Raw genomic sequence first — 21,562 nt, forward strand, 5'->3', positions numbered from 1 at the left:
ATGGAACCTACATTCATCACTTAATTGTAGATCTTCATCATGTATCTTCTGGGGCAAAGGATTCTAAGTAAAAGAATTAAGGCTTCATGATCTATTTTTTCATATTTAAAGAGGTTGATGAACATGTTCAGAAGTGAGGATCACTATCCTGGGTTGACCATCTACTTCTGGTCTGATATTCCACTAAACAGATTAAAGCACAATTGACTAGATTTTTTTCTAATCACATTTCGGGGCTTATATCGTTTTATCTGATGTTGAGAGTGTTTTCATAGTTTTGTTGTTTTCCTGATTTACCACCACAGATGGTTAATTACATCCACTACAGACTCGACAAGCCAGGTTATTAAAGGTAATCTTGGGCTGAGTCGCTCAGTCGTGTCCGACTCTTTGCGACCCCATGGACTGCAGCCTGCCAGGCTCCTCTGTTCATGGGGATTCTCCCGGCAACGATAGTGGAGTGGGTGGCCATGCCTTCCTCCATGGGATCTTCCCAACTCAGGTCTCCCGCATTGCAGGCAGATTCTTTAGACTGAGCCACCAAGCTTACCTCCTTTCATTTAAAGCTTTGGGAATTTCTAAAGCAAAGGAAGTAAGGCGGGGGAAGAGATTACTTGGGTTTCTACAGGAAGGAATAAGTTTTGATGTGGAACCTAAGAGGCAGAATTTCACAGAGAAAGCATTTTAGGGGTTTCGGAAACGGGTAAAGCACATATGGAGGGACTGATAAGCCTACTGAGCAGCCCCCTCAGAGGTATGGGTCTGTTGTAACGTGAGATGAGGCCGAATCAATCCTTGCCGAGAGGGTTTTAAACGCCAAACTGAGGCATCGGAACTTTCCTCCTCCGCCTGGGGAGCAAGCGGAGGTTCTCAGCAGGTGAGAGGCATGACCGGATTGGCCAACGGATGGATGATCCGTATTATAATTTCTCCCGCGCGCTCTTCCGACCTCTGCCCGCAGCGCAGGCCGGCTTCGCGGTAGGTGGTGTTGGGGCTCTCCGGTAAAGCGAACCGCGGGCCGGTCAGAGATGCTGCCCGGTCCCGCTGGGGCCCCCAAGCCACTGCCGGGCGCTGCACCTGGGCCCGGCCCGGCCGCCGATTGGACGACTCCGGGTGACCCGGCTGTATCGCGAGACGAGATTGGCAGCGGCGGGTCCGCATGTGCCCCCGCGCTGGCTTTGTACGCGGAGCCGCCTGCCGGTCCTTTAACAATGGGCGGCGCGAGCGCCCTGGCGTTGGGTCGGAGCTGAGGCCGGCGCTTTGCTGCCGACTGTCCGCAGCATGAGCGGGGCCGGCGTTCCCCGCGTGTCGGCGGGGCTGGGCCTGTGAGGGCCGCGGTTCCGGGTAAGGGAGGCCGCCGTGGGAACCGGCAGGCCTGGGTTGGTGGCGGGGCACTGGAGCCGCCCGGCCCGGCCTTTTGTTCGCCTTTCTGGGGCCGCGCGATCCCGTGCGCTCCTCCGGATGAGGAGGCGGAGGCTTGGGTGCGCGCTGGGCCCGGCCGGGCCGCGGGGAGGCTACGGAGGAGGAGCGCGCGCCCGATCGTCTGCAGCGGGCACCCGCAGCCGGGCTGGCGTTCGTCTTCGGGCTTCTCGGCGGGAGGTTTTTACCTCAAGGGGTCTGTGAGTGCTGTCAAGTCTCGCTTCTCGGGCCCGGAGAATTCGAACCCGGGGCGCGGGGAGTCCCGAAGCTGGGCCTCCGGTCTAGCTTTTCCGAGTACGCGCCCGGGTTCGCGCCTAGGGAACTCGGGCCCGAGTTGGTCCCCTTTTGCCTGGCACCCGGTCTGGCAGTTCATCAAACAAGCTGGCTTCTCCTGACTGGGTAGCGTGGGCCTTCCGTGAGGCGTCAGGGAGTTGGTTTGGTCGGTGCTGGTTTTCGGACGAGTCAGGTGAAGATGAACAGTCACCCTGGGTGGCCTGAGGTCACACCCCTCGGGCGGGGGGTGCGGAGGGGCGCGTGGAGGGAGCTGGCAGTGACCGCGTCTGGGGTGTGTCTTACAGACTGAAGTTGCCTCGTCTAGCCAGGCACGCCGCCGGATCCCATGGAGCTGGAGGCGCAGTGGTGGCGGGGACAGCTGGCTGCCGACATCCATCAAGCTCTTCGGTACAAGGTAACCGCTATGCCCCGACCTTTCGGTTCGGTGCCTCAATGCCAGTTAGTGTGAATCTCGGCTCCCTGGAAAGCCTGGTCAGGGTCTTTAACCACTAGTTTCCAAATCAGAAAAGGCGAGTTTGCTTATTTGCTCGAGGTTAATTAACTTCTTGGCTTCTTCCCTGGGGTGTATCAGAAGAACCTGAAACTTGAATGAGGAGGTGGGTGGGGCGTGGTAGTTGAGAGAGGGAAGATGTGAAGGGACAGTCTGATGTTCTTGTTCCCAGGTGGAACATGGATTTGATATTGTATTTTATAAGATATGTGTGCTGGCTTTTTATTGGGCAGAGCAACCCTGCTTTCTTCTGTAGCTGCTGTTGCATGCAGCTGTCTGTTATGTCACATTTGTACAAAAGTAAATCCCCCAGCCTTTCCGCTAACTTACTGTGAAACTTTGGACAAGTTACTTAAATTTCTGATTCCCAATTTTCTTATCTGTAAAATGATTAATAATAGAACGTGCTCTATGAAACGACTGTGAAGATTAAAATGAGGTAATACTTCAGATGTGCTCAGAACAATGATTGGCAGATAGTACACACTAAGAAAGTGATAATTTTGTTATTTTCTTCCTTTGAAACCCCAAGACTTGGGGGGTGTTCAGAAAACCTTAAGATAGGAGTTAGCTGCTCTTTCAGCTAATATCAAACAGGAGTAGACCTAGTGTATTTAAAAGATATTGGGGGAAAAATACACCTTTCTAGCACAATGCAAAGTTTGTTTATTGTTGCTGTCACATCTGTTTAACATGTCACTTCTGAGTCTTTTATAACTTTAATAGAAAGAGCCCAGATCCAAAATTAACTCAAACTTGACTTAATTTCACTGTGGATAGAAAGAACCATTATTATGTATAGAAAATTGGAAAGAAGCAAAACAGCTGACTCTTTAATAAAAAGGCTGCTGACTGTTGGAGTTGAGAGGTCCTGGGATGACTTGTATCTTGATTTTTTTTTTTTTTTAAAGAAAAACAGGTTAAATAGATTAGAAAACCTAATTCTGACTTAAACTATTACAATTGTACCCTTTTCTAAAGTTTGAGATTTCTAAATGCTGGTTGTTAATTCTAACATTCAGTCTCTTAGACACATTAAATACACCTCAGCTCCCTAATTGTACCATAGAAAAGTCTCAAGTATGGAATGGTTCTTTGGAATGTTAAGAGAGTTGCAGGTTTTCCACCTTGGAAATTGTTGAAATACTTTTGATTTTTTTGTTGTTGTTTCTTATTTAGATATTATCTTTCAGTTTTAAATGGTCCTGTTTTCTAAGTGTCAGTTCTTTATTCCTCTGGTGTATGGGGAAATTAATATCTGATGTTTAATGATACATATGTTTTTTAATGACATGAAACTTAAGATTTTTCATGGTGATTTCCATGGTTTTTGATTCTTATATTTTAAGTGTAATTTTAATCCTGAGTGATGAATTAATTTTATTAGCTGAAGTTGGAAGTGCATTTTTCCAGCAGATTTATTGATGTTTTTGTTTATTGGTCTCTGGGGAGGATGCAAGGAATAAGACACAACCTGTACTAAACTTATGTACAAACTATCAGTGGACGAGCTAGAACAGGGCCTGAAAGAATGCCACTGAAAGTTGTGTTGGGCCACCTGCCGCCTGAGACTGTGGGTTGTCTTTATTTTATCTTTAAGCATTGTGTAAGCCACATTCTTGTGATTTGACACAATGGCCACACTTTATAAAGAATTTGTTAATCAGTAAAACTTGAACCTGTGAAGCTGGGGAGACCACTCTTTGTAGTACACTGAAGTCAAGGAAAGTTAAAATGAACTTTTCTCGCAGAGAATACATGTCAATTCCAGGCTATTAATTAGGTTATTTAGTTGGGTAGTCATATGCTTATTTATTCAACATATTTGTATGCCTGCAGTGTACAAGGTGCTGTCAGGCATTAAAAGGGTAGTATGAGATAGACATGATCCTTGCCTTTAAGTAGTCTAATTTCATCTGAATTTAGGTCTTCTGTTGGACAGTTGCCATTTAGGCACAGTGGAAGGTATTCTGTTTAGACCCAAGGTTTGTGGAGGAATAATTGATGTGACCAGCATTGAATCTACTGCTGCTGCTGCTGCTGTCGCTTCGGTCGTGTCAGAATAGAGAAGAGTAAAAATTACAGCAAATGAAAATCCTCTTCAACCCCAAATGCCAGCTATACTGTTTCCATTAAATACAATCACTTTTTCCTCAACAAAGCAGCTGTCCTCTAATACCCTGTGTCTTCTCTTTCTTCTCATTGTTTTGCTGTGTATACTAGTGTCTTAGGATGCTTGGGGAAATATTTTTAGGAGCCTTTATGACAGATAGAAACGATGCTAACTTTGTGAGAAACATCAAGAAAATATCCCACAGAGTTGTGAGTATTCCTTCTATGCCTTAATTTTCATCCCGGCTGGACAGTTAACCCAGTTTGGGAATGGGATGGCATTTAGGGTGGTGAACTAACAAGGACCTGTGATTGGAGATGGAGATGACATATTTAGATCTTTCTGTGCTTTGGTCCTATGGGATCCTGAGAAGCAGACAGGAATAAGAGTGTTCAATTCTAGGGAATCAGGAATAGACATTAGAAAAAATTCATAAGCTGAAAGAAGCATAGGTCATTTTCTCATGTGTATAACTGTACTACATGGACAAAGAACTAAATCTGACAGCCATATGATAAGCCCATGTCCTTTACCATTTGCAATAATATAAAGAGAACGTATTGGATACACTTAAAAATCTCCTAGTGGTGGCCCTTAGAGTTCTTGCTTTTGTTTTGTCTTCTTTTAGCCAAGTTAACGTAAAGTCCACCAGTGTCTTCCAACTATGTTCCCCTGTCCATCTGGCAAAACTATGGTGCCATTACCACAGCTAGGATAGTATTGACATGGATACAGTCAACATCTAAAACATTTTCTGTACATTTATCACCACAAAGATCTTTCATCTTACCCTTTTATAGGCACAGCCTCTATCCTCCCATTATCATTCTCCCTTAACCTCTGGCAACCACTCATCTGTTCTTTATTTTTATAATTTTGTCATTTTAGGAATGTTACATAAGTGGAATTATGTACTACATGATTTGGGGGGATTCATTTTACCCACTCAGAATAATTCCCTGGAGATCCATCCAGGTTTTTGACATTAAGCTTTTTTATTCCACTCTTTTGCTACTAAAAACAGTGCTGTAAAGGCCCTCCTTATATGTAGGATAAATTCCTAGACCTGGTGTTGCTAAGTTAAAGGGTATCTGCAGTCTGCATTTTCAGAAATGTATATTATCTAATCACCCTTCTGAAGGTTATATGAGTTGTCAACCTGACCAGTAATACACGAGTTTCTGTATCCACTCTTGATAACATAAGCAAAAATTAATGAAATATAAAAAAATGATTATTGAAAAAACTATATAGTCATCCCTCAGTATCCACGGGAATTGGTTCTAGGATCCCTGTAAATACTGAAATTTGAGGATGCTCAAGTCCCTTATGTAAAGTGGAGTAGTGTTTGCATATATCACATATATCCTACACACATCCTCTTGTATATTTTAAATCATCTCCAGATGATTTAATCATCCATGTTGCAGCATATATCAGAATTTTATTTCTTTTTAAGGCTGAATAGTATTCCACTGTATGTATATACTACATTTTGTTTATCAGTTCATCTGTTGATGAACACTGGAGTTGTTTGTTTCCGCTTTTTGGCTCTTGTGGATAATACTGCTCTGAATATGGTTGCACAAATATCTGTTTGAGTCCCCAGTTTAACTTCTTTTGGGTATATATCTAAAGGTGAAATTGCTGGATCATGGTAAATCTACATTAATTTTTTGGGGGAATTGCAATACTGTTGTTCACAGTGGCTATACAACTTTATATTCCTACCACTACACAAGGGTTCCATTTACTCTATATCTTTGTCAATACTTGTTAGTTTCTGTTTTCTCCATTTTCTTTTGGGGGATTTTTTTTTTACAGTAGCAATTCTAATTGGTATGAAATGGTATCTCATAATGGTTTTGATTTGTATTTTCCTGATCATTAAGTGATTTTGAGCATCATTATAGGTGCTTATTGGCCATTTGTACATCTTCTTTGGAGAAATGTTTAGTCAAGTCCTTTGCTCATTTTTCACTCGAGGTGTTTTGGATTTTGTTGATTTGTATGTATAAGAGTTCTTTATGATCTGGATATTAACACTTTACCAGATATATGATTTGCAAATATTTTCTCCCATTCTGTGGGTTGCTTTTTCACTCTGATGAAACTGTCCTTTGATGCATAAAAGTTTTTTTTGGATGAAGTCTTAGCGTTTTTTTTAATCTGTGCTTTTAGGATCATATCCATGTTACTTCCTTCCATTATAATACCTGTTGGGTTTACTGTGGCATTGTGCTGAGCTCATAAAATGAATTTAGAACTCTTCCATCTTTCTGGAAATTCTTTAATAGTATAGGAATTTTCTTATTTTTAAAAAATGAGAAACCAGATTAGAAGATACTGGTGGATCTTCAACATCCCTACAAGTATAACACAATATGTATTATACCAGAAGCATGTCCATTTATTCATTACTTTCTAACTAAAAGCTTTGAGCATCTTTAGGGGATGTGTATGTATGGTTTGGTTAGTATTTCGGTAATGATGTTTTTCTGAAAATACGTGGTAGGGAAAACAGGATTCCATTATTAAAAATCTTGCTAAAATACATCTATTCCATAATGTAAGAAATACCTATAACTGGTAATGTCAGATGTGGTTAAGAATAAGGAGAAACGTTTAGTTCTAAATTTGAAATGCCATTCATTATCCTTCCACTCAGCTTTTTCATTTTTGTTTTTTACTCAAGAAAATGTTTTAGACAATGGTAACATTAGTATATTGGGGGGAAAGTGTCATCTTTGCATTGAGGGGATAATTCTTCTACAGCCTATATTAGACTAAATGTTCTTCTTGATTTAGGAGCTGAAGTTGCCTTCCTACAAAGGCCAGTCCCCTCAACTAAGTCTCAGAAGATATTTTGCTGACTTGATTGCCATTGTGAGCAATCGTTTCACACTCTGCCCTTCTGCCCGACATCTTGCTGTCTATTTGCTGGACCTGTTTATGGATCGTTATGACATCTCTATCCAGCAGCTGCATTTAGTTGCACTTTCCTGTCTGCTTCTAGCAAGTAAGTATGAGTACAATCTACATGACTGGAAAATTCTAGTTTATAATTAAATAAATTTACTTAGAACTTGGTGAAAAACCAAATTCCTTTCATTCCAGTTTACCAGTATTGGAAAGTTTATGTTGAAAGTGCTTTTTGGCATAGTAGTTCTTAACCAGACATATTAAAAAGTGGCTCTGAAATCTTTCAAAAACATGTGTACCTGAGCCCTACGTCCTGAAGATTCTGATACAGATGTCTAGGTCACTCCGGATCTACTGACTCAAAATCTGCATCCTGGGACCTGGATATTTTTTAACTTCTTAAAAATTTCAAAGGTGATTCTCATGTATCTTCCCAGTTGGGAACCATTGCCTTAAAGCAGTGGTTCTTAACCAAGAGCAGTTGTGTCCCACTGGGGGATATTTGGCAATGTGTGGAGACAGTTTGGGTTGTCGTTACAACCGGGGAGGAAGCTAAACATCTGCAATGCACAGGACAGCCCACACAACAAAGAATTATCTAGCCCAAAATGTCAGTGGAGCTTAGGCTGAAAAACTCTGATAGGTATCGTACTCTTGTGTTGTTAGAATACCTTCTACTGACTAAGTGGTGATTTAGATTAATGAACTGAAGGTTCACATGCAATAGCTACACATGTGAAAACACTTGCTTTTACAGTAGGCAAAACTGCATAGTAAGCTGTAGGGTAGAATCTGTTAATGGGCCTTTTGGTGCCTCTTTCTCTTAACATCTTCCTGTGACATATTTCATTGTTTGTTAGTATCTTGACTGAAGAGAAAGAGGGTGAGTAAAAGCATTGAAACTGAAATTTTTCTTCTCTTAGTAATCTGAAAAGATGGTATTTGTTGTTGAATCCATTATGTAGTGTTTTTTGTTTTTAATTATTCATGTCATTATAATGGAAATTTAAGTCCCACTTAAAGTGACATGTAGAAATACCGACTGCCTTCACCTCTAGCCCCCACTTGAGGATTTAGGATCCAATGTGACTGCTATCTAAGAAACATTCCTTCTCTACCCTACCACCAGAATTCTTTCTAAAACACCTTTGCATTTGACTATAATAAACCTAAAACCAAATACAGGCCTGTGTGGTATCATTTATGATACTAGTCTTTTCTGCTTTTCTTTTTCTGTCCTTATTTTTCCTCTGATGGCTTCAGCTCCCTGTTTTATCTCCTGGAAGGTCTTTTTGTAAACTATTTCAAATCTTTTGTGGACCAGGTTGACTATATATAAACACAGCCCAGTGATAACTTCCCACTACCCGTGGGTTAAGGTAGAAACTCCTTAATGTAACATTCAGAACCGTTCATCTGGACTCAGCCATCTTACTAGACTTTTCTTTCAACTCTGTCCCCATGTAACTTGAGTCAGATTCTTACCGGAATTATATATTTCCTGAGTATCTGTCTTTCTCCTTTAATCTATTGTCCTCTAAGATCTGTTCGTATCACCTGCTCCTCTCGCCACCATCCAGAAAGCCAGAGGTAATGTTTGTACATTTATAATTAACCTTTAACTTTTAATTAAGGTCTTATCCTTATAAGCAGTCATGTGTACAGTTCTGTGTTTCATCACTATGATGATTTGTGATGTAGTAGTTTGCATAGGGTTGGAAAAGCCCATACTTGCCATGTCAAAAATGTGTGAGAATCTACACAGAATGGCTTCCTGATATCCTGTACAATATTAGTATATTATAGGATCGGTTATAGCTGAGAGACACAGGATATCAAACATGCAAGTTAGGTTATTTTGAAATCTTAGGATCAGTAATGAAAAATTTTTTGCCTGCTGTGGCCATCACTGTAACCTTCAGTCACTACCAGGCCCTACCTGGTCTGTGCCTATGGACTGTGAAATTATGAATGATGGATAGTCAGTTCATAGACTGACTTATGTTTGTGACTAAAATTTACTAGTACCTTACAAAATGACTTGGGGATTATAAACTAGACATTTATAAACTACATATTACAATCAGAGTTCACCAAGGTCTCTAGCTGAATACTCTAAAAGGAACTCTGGCCACCATGCAGAGCTTGGCATTGGTGCCAGGTTTCTGCAGTTTATACAGTTTGGGGAAAGGATCTTCTATTTATGCACCACTTTAGGTTGATTGGAATGGCATTTTCAGTTCTTCTTTCTAAATTTTCTATAACTGTCAGTTTAAGGTTGTGATCAGTTTATTTTATTGATGATTGTTTGACTTAATCTGTGGTAGTATATAGTTACTTTTGACTCATTTTCTAGGAACTAGGCTTTAGGATTTGTGTTTACTGAGTTCAGATGAGAATTGTTTACTACCTATTACTAAAAGAGTCAGATACCTCCTCCCTTTGTTTTACTGACCCCACCCTATTGTCTCTCAGAGAGAATTGCTTTTACATTGTTCTTCATCCACTGGAGAGTGGGAAAATGTGAGATAGGTGCCCCTCAGGGTCTCAGCTCCTCCCAAGTAGTCACTGGTCAAACGGAATTCAAGCTGTCAGCTCTTCAGTGGGGTCAGGAATCAAAGATGCTGGCCCTTAGTAGCCCACTGAAATCTCTTCTTCCAGTTAGTGAAGTCTAACTTTACTCCAACAGAAATGCTTAGGATGCTTATAAACCAGTAGTCTGTTTTTAGTATCTGACATATGTTTTAAAATTGTGGAGTTCTTTCTACTGTTTCTTACATTCTTATACTATATCTTATTATATTTGAATTCCAGTGTCAAGTCTCCAGTTAGTTATCATAAACTTGACTCAAACGATGCTTCTCTTGTCTCAGAATGATTAAACTCTGAATGTCCCCCTCCCCCAGCTGCTCCCTGCTTTGGGATGGGCAGTCTGTTGTATAAAAGTGAAGAACAGCTTACAGCTGACAGGACTCAGTGACAGCTGTCTTTTAGTTATTAAATAGGTTGGAAGGCTTTGGTAGTTTGGTTAAAAATGGAGCACAGCTTGTAAGTTTCGGGTACTAATGCATATCCAGCTGCTTGGATGTACACTATTAGAGGTAGGAAGAAAGGGCCTACAAACTGGAGAGTGGCATGTAGTATTTTTACAGCAAGGATTATGGGAAATCTATATGGATATAGAATTGAATTTCTTGTCAGCAATATGAATTTCAACAACCCTTGAGTCTTAGGTTTAGACTTCCCTGGTGGCTCAAGACCATAAAGTGTCTGCCTACAACGTGGGAGACCTGGGTTCGATCCTTGGGTTAGGAAGATCCTCTGGAGAAGGAAATGGCGGCCCACTCCAGTATTCTTGCCTGGAAAATCCCATGGACAGAGGAGCCTGGCAGACTACAGTCCATGGGGTTGCAAAGAGTCAGATACGACTGAGGAAGAAAGGGCCTACAAACTGGAGAGTGGCATGTAGTATTTTTACAGCAGGGATTATGGGAACTCTATATGGATATAGAATTGAATTTGTCAGTAATATGAATTTCAACAAGCCTTGAGTCTTAGGTTACTTCTTATAAAATGAAAATAAAGACACTTAACCTTACAAACTTGTTGTAAGGATCAAAGTAGGGTAGTATGTTTAAAAGCACATATGAAATTGAAACATAAAGGTTAGCATTGTAATGATTAATTCCTCCATAAGTGTTCTATAATCTTTAGTCTGGCTCCCTAGCCCCAAAGATTTTGACTCATTCCAGAAAAGACTGATTTGTCCTGGGAAGTTCTCAAACTCTTAACTCCTTGACACTCTTAACTCCTGGCTCAGAGAGCATGGAAGTGGTCTTAAACCTGAGACTTTTGATAATCTGCTCAAGGTATTGTGTGTGCTTAGTTGCTCCGACTCTTTGTGACCCTATGGACTGCAGCATGCCAGGCTTCTCTGTCCATGGGTGTTCTCCAGGAAAGAATACTGGAGTGGGTTGCCATGCCTTCCTCTAGGGGATTTTCCCAACCCAGAGATCAAATCCAGGTCTCCTGCATTGCAGGCGGATTTTTTACCATCTGAGCCACCAGGAAGCCTCTTCAAGGTTTTGTGTAACTAAGAAAAGATCTTAAAGTCAAGATGAAGTCAAAAGTGAGATTATAGGCTTTTAATAGCAAAAATTTGTGACAAGTGCTTGTTTCTTCTTGCTCACCAGTACTGGGTTGACAAAGCTTTTTACTATTTGATAGGTGAAAAACTGTATGTCACAGATGATTCTATTTATATATAGATTTTTAGTGAGAATAGAACCTTTTTTTTTTCCCCCCTCTATGAATTCTGTCTTCTGGTTCCTTATCCATTTTTTTCTTATTAGACTGGTAGTCTTATAAATTTGTGAGAATTCCTAGTAAATATTAAGGATGACTTTTTTCTCCTTAGTAATAAAAGACAAAATGTGGGTTGGCAGAGATCACAGTGACATCTATCTGATCCATGCCCTACTACCACATACCTGCCATTCCCTCCTGACTTTGAATATGTGCTGGTTTCCATGGCAGATCTGAGCATTTCCTATAAAGGAAAGACAACCTGATGTTTTGTTTCTGGGGCCCCTGATTCTTTATTTTCTGGGAAGCAGATGTGAATTTCCTGTGCCCTTATTTCCTGTTAGGGACCTTTATCAATATAATCACATGGCTTCTGGTATTTCCTTTCAATTGAAGAAACTGATCTTTGTGATCTGTATGTGGTATTACGGATAAGTAGATTTAAAATAGTCATGCACATAGCATTCAGCATGATAAAAACTGTACATGAATGCAAGGACTCATGACATTGTCTCACATTTTGAATTCTTTTAACATCCATGCATCTGAGTATATTACTATATATAATGAAAAGTTTCCCCAAAAAACTAAACCTCAATTTAAATATCAAATATGGTTATTTATGTAGTATGCACGTTATTTTTAACTTTGCAAATCAAGATGCAAAGACCTTCATACTTTTAATAGCCAAGTACTTTATAAATATAGAAACCCCATGGATCCTTAATAATATAGAAGCCTGTCTATTCTAGGAGTCCCCATTTAGCTTTGGTCTGGAAGCAGATTTGGGAATTCAGGCATAAATCTTCCATTTTGGGTTTGACTCAACTTAATTGACCTTAAATTAATTGGCCAACCTTGCTAACTTGGTTTCTTGAGCTGTGAAATTGGTCATATACAATTTTGTTTTCTGTGTTGAAAGGTTCAAGGAGATAATATGAAATATTTTCTTAATCCTTGAATTAAATAGTGAATTGTGGTATATTAATTTCTTCAAAGGAGCTTTAAACTCATTAACTTTTACAATATTCCTTTGAAGTTCAATGCCAGTATTGCTGCTGCTACACAAATAGAGTACTTTGAAAGCCTTAATGATTCATCCAGAGGGATTGAACTAAATTCCTAAGTCATTCTCCTTCTGAAGAATTCCACTTTGTTATATAGAGAACAGTGGGTTCCTCTCCTATATTTATGCAGTGATCATACTGGATGACTGTCATTAAGACCACTGTAGTGCTTTCAGCTCTGCTAATAAATACCATTGGCAAAACTTGTGAAATTCATCTGTATGTGATTTGAACTAGGAAGCATTATCTAGATTATTGAAAAGTCTGAATTATGTAAGTTTTTTTGATCAATTCATACTTGCAGCAATATTAAGAGTGGTTTAAATCTAACAAAGTTCAAAATTTCTGGAGTGGGAGTGAAATTTTAAACTCTTTGGACCTAGACTCAAAGTCATGAGCTTAGAGTGCCTGGCATAGGAGACAAACCTTCTCCCCTAGTTCCCCCTCCCTAAGCCAAGACCAGGGTAGTTAGTGTTTTTTCGCAGCCCCTAAGGCTGGCAGACTTGAACAGACCTCTCTGACTCCAGTATACTGAGCATCTGAGCTGAGTGGTTCTGGCCACTATCATTTGTTGTCAGAATTTCAATATATGGTTCTGAAAGAGAACCATTCCCAGTTTTCACAGGGAAACTGGTTTGATTTCTTCTGGTTTGGCAGTCTTTCTGGTCTTCTACAAAAAATGTTTTTAAATGAATAAAATAAAATTGTAAGATTTCCAAAGAAAACAAATATATTGAAATAAATATCAAAATAGTAAAACAAAATTTTATATAGTAATATATAACATTCTAACAGCTATAATTATGAACAAGTATAAAAACTATTGTGAGAAATTATAATAATTGCAGTATAATATGATTTTATACCTTAATATGAAAAAGAACATAAGGCTAGGAAGTAGAAGCTTTTAGTTTTAATTTCCCTTCTTCTTTGGACAGTCATGGAACAAAAACCCAAAGAAACTTGAAGATAATTCTTTTGGTTCTATTGCTGTATTTGAAGAATCATGATAGTACTTGATACTTGAACTTTCTCCAGCCGTGACTTTTAGAAATACCTAAAATGAATAATTTATATTTAGTAAAATACTTGAAGGAAGTTAAAGTGCAAGATGATAATCAATAGAAAAATCATTCAGAGTTAGAGGGGCCATTTTATTCCTCAGCTGTACATATGGGTGAGTTTCATGAAAAGAAGTTAATGCCTTCAGATAACCAGGTTCAGTATTTATGCCTATTCTGCCTTGAGTAAGGGGATATAAAAGTGGTATAAAGTATTTTCCCCTTTTTTAAATAACAGACTTGGCTAGATTTTTGATTTCATTCAGAAGAGGAGGATTAAGGGTTTTTTGTAGAGTGGTAATGTTTGTGTTAGATGGTCACCTGTTTGTTTTTTTCCTTTATTTATATCTCTCTGAGATTTTGCTGAAAATATGCTGAGATGAAACTCTTGAAGCTTAGCTATTTTTTATTTCAGATAATTTTATGACATTAAATACTTGAAACTTTGTCCTAAAATAGTTTTTTTTACCAACCATCATCTGCCCTCATAAAGAAATTTTCTGAAAAGATTGAGCTGTTGAGATGGAAGTTATATTTTCAGTGGCACATAGGACTGTTTTCCTTACACAATAGGACATAGATCAAAATGTTTACACGTTCCTTTTTTTTTTTTTTAGGAGAGGGTAAAGGGTGTGGAACGGAGGCATTGAAAGAGAAAACAAGATTTGAGAACCATAGAGTTCTAGCACAGTTGTATCTACCCAGAGTAGGGAGAAAATGTCTTTGGATCTAAATCTTTGTACTAAGATAGCAGGTCCCATTTAAGTAACTAGACTTAACTTTGATCATTTGGCCTAATATTTTCTTTCTCTTGCTTTTATTTCCCTTTGCATATAAGGTAAATTTGAAGAAAAAGAAGATAGTGTGCCTAAGCTGGAGCAGCTCAACAGCCTGGGTTGTATGACTAATATGAATCTAGTATTAACAAAACAAAATTTGCTACATATGGAACTATTATTATTAGAAACCTTTCAGTGGAACCTTTGCCTTCCAACAGCTGCCCATTTCATTGAGTATTATCTCTCCGAAGCAGTACATGAAACAGATCTTCATGATGGCTGGCCAATGATTTGCTTGGAAAAAACTAAACTCTACATGGCCAAGTATGCAGATTACTTCCTGGAAGTATCTTTGCAAGGTGAGTTGTTGTAGATGCCAGTAAGTGACTTGTGAGCTTGTGACTTGTGTATTCTGTTGCTTAAGTTCATTTTTGATGTCTCCACAGATTATGCCTTTCTAAATTATGCACCTTCTTTAGTAGCTGCAGCATGTGTGGCTTCTTCAAGGATTATACTTCGTCTTTCTCCAACGTGGCCTCCAAGACTGCATCGTCTTACTGCTTACTCCTGGGATTTCCTAGTGCAGTGCATTGAACGGCTGTTGATGTAAGCCTCTGTTCTTTTGTTTGTAATTTCTTATTAACATTCTTCATGTAAAAGGGGCCTTGGAAACAAGTTCTCAAAGGCCGAGAGCTTTTAGGATACTTGCTCTGACAGCTTCCTGCTGCCATAAGCAAGCCCCTGGCGAGCAGTACTCAGTGGAGTACTGAGTGAAAGGGGAGTTTCTTTTGGTTGTTATCCAGGTAGAGGCTGTCATTGCTAGTATGATTCTGGGTACATAATAAGGAAAGGAGCTGCTCTTGTGTGAGTCCACAACTGTGAGATCATCCAGGTAAGTCTTGCTCCAGTCCCCATTTCCACATCTTTGGGGATATCTTGGTGGCCTCACAATTCAAAGTGGCAGTCATATTTAAGTACTCATTGTGAACATAGCTCCCAAGCTGAAAAGAGCCCTCAAAGCCACTAGCAGCCAGTCCTCAAGGGTTATACCATGGGAAGGAACTTTCAGAAGGCTAAGAGTGAGTGCTGTTGTTGAAATTATGGTTGCAGTGACTGCTACCTGGGCAGTGGGGCAGTCCAAGGAGCCAGCTGTTAAGGAGTTGGGGGTGATGTGTGACTTTCTTGCAGATTTTTCTCAAGTAACATTATTAACATGTTTCCTTTCTATGTTGCAGCGCTCATGATAATGATGTGAAAGAAGCAAACAAACAGAGAGGACAGGCAGGACCTCAGCCAGCACAACTAAGTATGTTCCAGACAGCCTCCCAGCCCTCTCGGGCAGTTCACTTTCAGCAACCTCAGTATCTCCATCAGACTCATCAGACCTCACTGCAGTATCGCCATCCTGTATCGGAACAACCAAGCTGTCAACAGATTGTATCTACTACACACACCTCATCTTACACACTACCAACATGTCCTGCTGGCTTCCAAACTAGTGTTCAGGGCCTTGGGCATGTGCCAACTGGTGTTGGGATGTCACTGGCAATACCGGTAGAAGTTAAACCCTGTCTGAATGTTTCTTATAACCGGAGTTATCAGATAAATGAACATTATCCTTGCATTACTCAATGCTTTGAAAGGTGATTTTATGTGAAGGTAAGACCTGACCCAGACTGTTTGTGACTTGAAGCTCTGGGGCAAGCTTTTTGTAAAACTTCTCTTCAAAAGGAAAGGGATCCAAATTTCATCAGAGCTCTTCAGATACCAGCACCAGGAAGACTGACTATCCCTTCCAACACACCGTGAATATCTGGGAGGACTAAGGTAACACTGCAAACACTTTAACAGTGTATATGTCAAACCCTGTTAAAACAAATTTCTATATGCCACATTTTAAAGCCCCAAATGATGGTCCCAATATTTCAAAAATATTCAACCCAACAGAAAATTTGGACAGACTCCAAATTTGCTGTTTCAAGATTTGACCTGTGGTGGGCTCTGGGCCTAATGTTGGCTTCTATGTCAGAGATTAATGTTTATCTGTGGACTTGCCAAACGTTCTTTTTATGAAGGAAAGTTACAGTATTAATTTTTGAAGAGATCCTTTTTTTTAGTCTCCAGTTTTGATTTATATTTTTGATCTGCATCTGCAAATGAATTTCTGACTAAGTTTCAACTTATGAATTTCTTTGCTATACCAGTCAGTGTGGTTAAAAAAATTTTTTTTAGATATTCTAAATAACTCCCTGTCACAGATAATATAGGTATCTGGATTTATGTACTAAAATTAAGATTGGAGTAGATGTCTTAAAATCATGGTCATACATTTTTCTTGTTTTTCCCCTGTGATCAACCTCAAGTCTTTAGAATTAAACACATTTAACTCAGGGAAATTGTACTACTTGGAAACACTTAACTGTAATGCAACATGTTTTGGGAATGTTATAGTATGACTACCTTAATAACATAGGTTAGTAGACTCCTGCTAGAGTGTGTTTTCAAATGAGAACATAATTGTAGCGTAGAATGAATGAAGTGGTGGTTCCTGTCATTCATAATACACATACAAGTTTTGCATTTCTCAGTGCAATCAATGATTTATACTCAGATTTGATACTATTCTAAAAAAGGTTTTTCAAGTAAAGGTGTAACTGTAAAATGTCAGTACTAGAATAAAGTCCCATAAGTTTGTTTTGAGGTGGAATGTGGCCAGGGTAGTTCTCAGGTTGTGCTAGAGCAGCACTTTGTTACATGGAAGACAGGTTTTATAAGCAGCCTTTGAATCCAGCTAGTCAAGTTTAACGGAGAAGGCAATGGCAACCCACTCCAGTACTCTTGCCTGGAAAATCCCATGGATGGAGGAGCCTGGTGGGCTGCAGTCGATGGGGTCGCTAAGAGTCGGGCACGACTGAGCGACTTCACTTTCACTTTTCAGTTTCATGCATTGGAGAAGGAAATGGCAACCCACTCCAGTGTTCTTGCCTGGAGAATCCCAGGGACAGGGGAGCCTGGTGGGCTGCCGTCTATGGGGTCACACAGAGTCGGACATGACTGAAGTGACTTAGCAGCAGCAGCAGTCAAGTGTAAGCAGGCAAAGGTGACTTTCATTGGACTGGCCCCAGAACTGCCCTGGGACATTTCAGTATATTGGTAATGAGTGAAAACAGCGATAGGTCCTTACAGCAAGGGCAATTTGGAGGTAAAGAGTTTGGAGGAAATATACTGAAAAAAGTAAAAAGAAAAAAAAACCATTGTAATAACTGAAACTATATACATTGTGCTCTTATCTGTGGGAGAAGAGATTTGGTGGAGGGAAGCTTTCTGATAGAAAAATTAGTAAAGTGTGTCATTTTGTTTGTGTGTTCTTTTTTAAAGATAGCACTTGAATAGAAGGGAAACTGCATGGCAGGTATGTGACTGCCGTAATATGCATTGAAGACAAGCTTCTTATTATAAAGACGTTATGGGTATGCAGCAGGAGTCTCAATAATCAAGCCAATGGCTTTTGTTAGGAAGGGAAGGGACTCATCACAGCAGTGGATTGATCCAGATGGCTCCAGTAGATGAATGTGGGTGGGTGGCTTCTGTCAGTGTGAGTTCTTACAGAATATCCTTTCCTTAAATGAAAGGTAACTTTTATCATTAGAGTACATAGGGCATGATGTGGATTTATTAGTCTGGTAGATAAAATGAAAAACTACTCAGGTAAGAACACTCACTCATGGCAGATTTTTCAAGTATGAAAATTGTTTTCTGAAAGTATCATCACTTTTCTCTTTATACAAGGCTGCTTATTGGATTTTGGTAGTCCTTACCTCAAGAGAACTTGAATTATTTGGGGGAAAGTGGGTTCAAAAGAGAATATATCATTCACATTCAGAACCTAGCAACCTGGAGTCCAATTTTCAGTATTTTAACTACCTCAATAATACTATGAATGTAAGATATTGGGATAAAGATCCCAACTTGAAACAACAACTGGTGCCTATGGTAATTTAAATGTCTTGTCAAATGCTTTTACTGATTGGTTTAAATGTCATTCTTGTTATAGAAGAATATGCCTTTTTAAAAAGCCTGTAACACTTTCCCAGTTTATATTTTAAAAAACTAAAGAACACTGGACTAATTTGGGGAAGGGGGGGCAGAGAGTAAAATAAATAATTGGTTACTATTGCTGCATACCCAGGGTAGGGTGGGATGGGGTGGTTGGAGAAACCAGTACTATTTTTAAAACATTAGGTTTCAGTATAAATACAGCTCACAACTGCTAGCTTTGGGGGGCTGTGGGTGGGGGGAGTTGTGTGGGTTTTGTTTTGTTTAATTTATTGATTAGTCTTTAAAGCAGGTTTTTTGGTTTTTGAGATTACTGGACCACCATTAAATGTGTACTGTGAAGAAATTAATGATATGTATAAAGGGCTTTACCAAAGTCCACTAAACACTACTCAAATATAGACTGCAAACCAAAATGTATCTGTTATGACATTAATTGCAAATAGCAAGTATGGTGCTAAAGTCCACACCAATGGAATTAGATGAGTGCTATGCACTTAATTTTAAAATAAAACTAGTTTTCGTTAAAGTGGTTTTGGTGTTTTGTTTTAAATATAAATTTGTATATTTGCAGCTTCATTAAATCATGTCATCATGTAAGTCAGACTTGGAATCATAATTACACTTATGAAGTAAAAGCTATCCCAATGAAGAATATCACCATAGTGGTGGGAAACATTTGTCCATTGATTATGTATTCCATCCAGCGGAGACCAGAGCCCACAGAAGTGTATTTGATACTACCTTTCTGGCCTTTTGAACTCAAAATAGTTGTTAGTATGTTAGAATTGCAGTGTATAATTTGCAAAACAATAATGCAAGCTGTAGAAAATTTGACGTCTGATTTCAAAAGTAGGAAAGTGTAAAATGGCCAAAGGTGTGAGAAGGCACAGGGTTGACAGTGAGTGAGAATGGTCTGTTCAGTTAAGTATCATTGCTACTTAATTCAATTTAAAATTTAACAGATAAAATTTGTTTTGAAGAGTAAAATTTTTAGCAGGGTTAGGAAGTTACATCCATCAAAAGTATTTCTTTAATTTGTTCTATGTAATGTCACTTACTCTGGCACAGTGGCATGGTTTAGCAACAGTTAATATACATTGTTTGTTGTTGTTTTCACATTGTTAATACACATACACATTGTTTTTTAAGGCTGAATTTAAGAAAAGCAACAAGCATTCCAAACCGGGGCAAGTAGCTTTGCATTAAAGTGATTCTGAGTCCCATGTGATAAGTTTATATTCATCGATAACTCAGCTTATTAAGCCCATAGTGAAATACATCTCCCTAGCCTCAAGCAGCTTACATTTAACTTGCCACTTGAAGAATTAGAATGGTTTATCATCCACAACTCAGTTTAAAATTATCTTGGTTAAGGGATCACTCAACTTGGTTTTTAAAATCTCTTATATTAAGGGAAAAAAATAGTTAAAAGCATCAAAACCAGGCTCCTGCTTCCTACGAGAAGGCTACCTTCTACTCTATTCCTAACCCCACCACCCCTTTTTTAATTAAAAATTTTTATGACTCTTTAAGAGCAGTTTCGTGTTCACAGCAAAATTGAGAAGATAACTTCTTCCTGCCCCTACACATGCACGGTCTCTCCCATTATCAACATCCCCACTAGAATGGTATATTTGTTACAAGTGATGAACCGACATAGTCTCCCATTATGAACATTTTGGTTTACTCTTGGTGCACATTCCTACTAGCACCATTGTAAATTTATGAAGGTGCAATGGCATACAGTTACAAATGTGTAAGGTAAGGTAAGGTGAAGTCACTCAGTCGTGTCCGACTCTGCGACCCCGTGGACTGTAGCCTACCAGGCTCCTCCGTCCATGGGATCCTCCAGGCAAGAATACTGGACTGGGTTGCCATTTCCTTCTCCAGGGGATCTTCCTGACTCAGGGATTGAACCCAGGTCTCCCGCGTTGGAGGCAGACGCGTTAACCTCTGAGCCACCAGGGAAGCCCTACAAATGTGTAATAGCATCTGTTCCACCATGTAGTCTCACTACTGGAAGTCTCTGCTCCACCCACTGGTTCTTCCTCATGCAATCCCCACCCCTTACCCCTAGGTAACCACTGATTTTTTTTCTTGTTCCATACTTTGCATTTTCTGGAATGTCATAGTTGGGATCATACAGTATGTGGCCTTTTCTTTCACTTAGTAATTATGTATTTAAGTTTCCTTCATGTCTTTTCATGGCTTGATAGTTCATTTTAGTGTTGAATAATATTCCACTGTTTGGGTGGATCACAGTTATTTATCCACTCACTTAAAAGGACATTGTGGTTGATTCCAAGTTCAGAAATTATGAACAAAGCTGCTGTATACATCCATGTGCAGGTTTTACTATAGACATAAGTTTTCAGCTCCAAGGAGTGAAACTGCTGAATCTTAGGATAAGAGCATGTCTAGTTTGTAAGAAACTACCAAACTGTCTTCCAGAGTGGCTCTAGCATTTTGTGTTCCCACCAGCAATGAATGACTTCTGTTCCACATTCTTGCCAGCATTTGGTGTTGTCAGTGCTACAAATTTTAGTCATTCTAATAGGTGGGGGTTAATTTACATTTTCCTGATGACAATTGATGTGCAATATCATTTCATGTGCTTATCTGACAACTATATAATCTTTAATGAAGTATCTGTCAAGGTCTTTAGCCCATTTTTAAGTCAGATTGTTTGCTGTATATTTTGGGGAATAGTCCTTTATTAGATGTATTTTGCAAATATTTTCTTCCAGTCTGTGGCTTGTCTTCTTAATCTCATGACATTGTCTTTTGTAGAGCAGAAGTTTTTAATTTTAATGAAGTCTAGTTTATCAGTCTGTCAGCACTTAAGAGAATTACAGATGCTGAAAGGCTGGCTCAGAATTCGCCAGCAGTCCAGTGCTTAGGACTCCATGCTTCCAACACAGGTGGCCCAGGTTTGCTCTCTGGTTAGGGAGCTAAGATTCCCACAAGCCATGCAGCATGGCCAAAAAAAAAGCAGTTTGACTAAATAAATAGGTAAATGGAGGATATTATAAAGTCAAGGTATTACGAATGTA

The 21,562-nt window shown here is 39.4% G+C and overlaps 1 protein-coding gene across 1 annotated transcript; it reads left to right on the forward strand.

The window, feature by feature from the left end:
- The first annotated feature begins 1,212 nt into the window (after positions 1-1,212).
- Positions 1,213-16,253, forward strand: CCNJ (cyclin J). Its single transcript, XM_068961681.1, has 6 exons — positions 1,213-1,344; positions 1,998-2,107; positions 7,125-7,335; positions 14,510-14,809; positions 14,897-15,056; positions 15,686-16,253. Exons 2-6 carry the CDS (start codon positions 2,039-2,041, stop codon positions 16,095-16,097), a joined length of 1,152 nt encoding a protein of 383 aa, XP_068817782.1. The 5' UTR covers positions 1,213-1,344; positions 1,998-2,038; the 3' UTR covers positions 16,098-16,253.
- The last annotated feature ends 5,309 nt before the right edge of the window (positions 16,254-21,562 follow it).

The sequence above is a fragment of the Capricornis sumatraensis genome, chromosome 23 (assembly GCF_032405125.1).
Source record: "Capricornis sumatraensis isolate serow.1 chromosome 23, serow.2, whole genome shotgun sequence".
Lineage (NCBI taxonomy): Eukaryota > Metazoa > Chordata > Mammalia > Artiodactyla > Bovidae > Capricornis > Capricornis sumatraensis.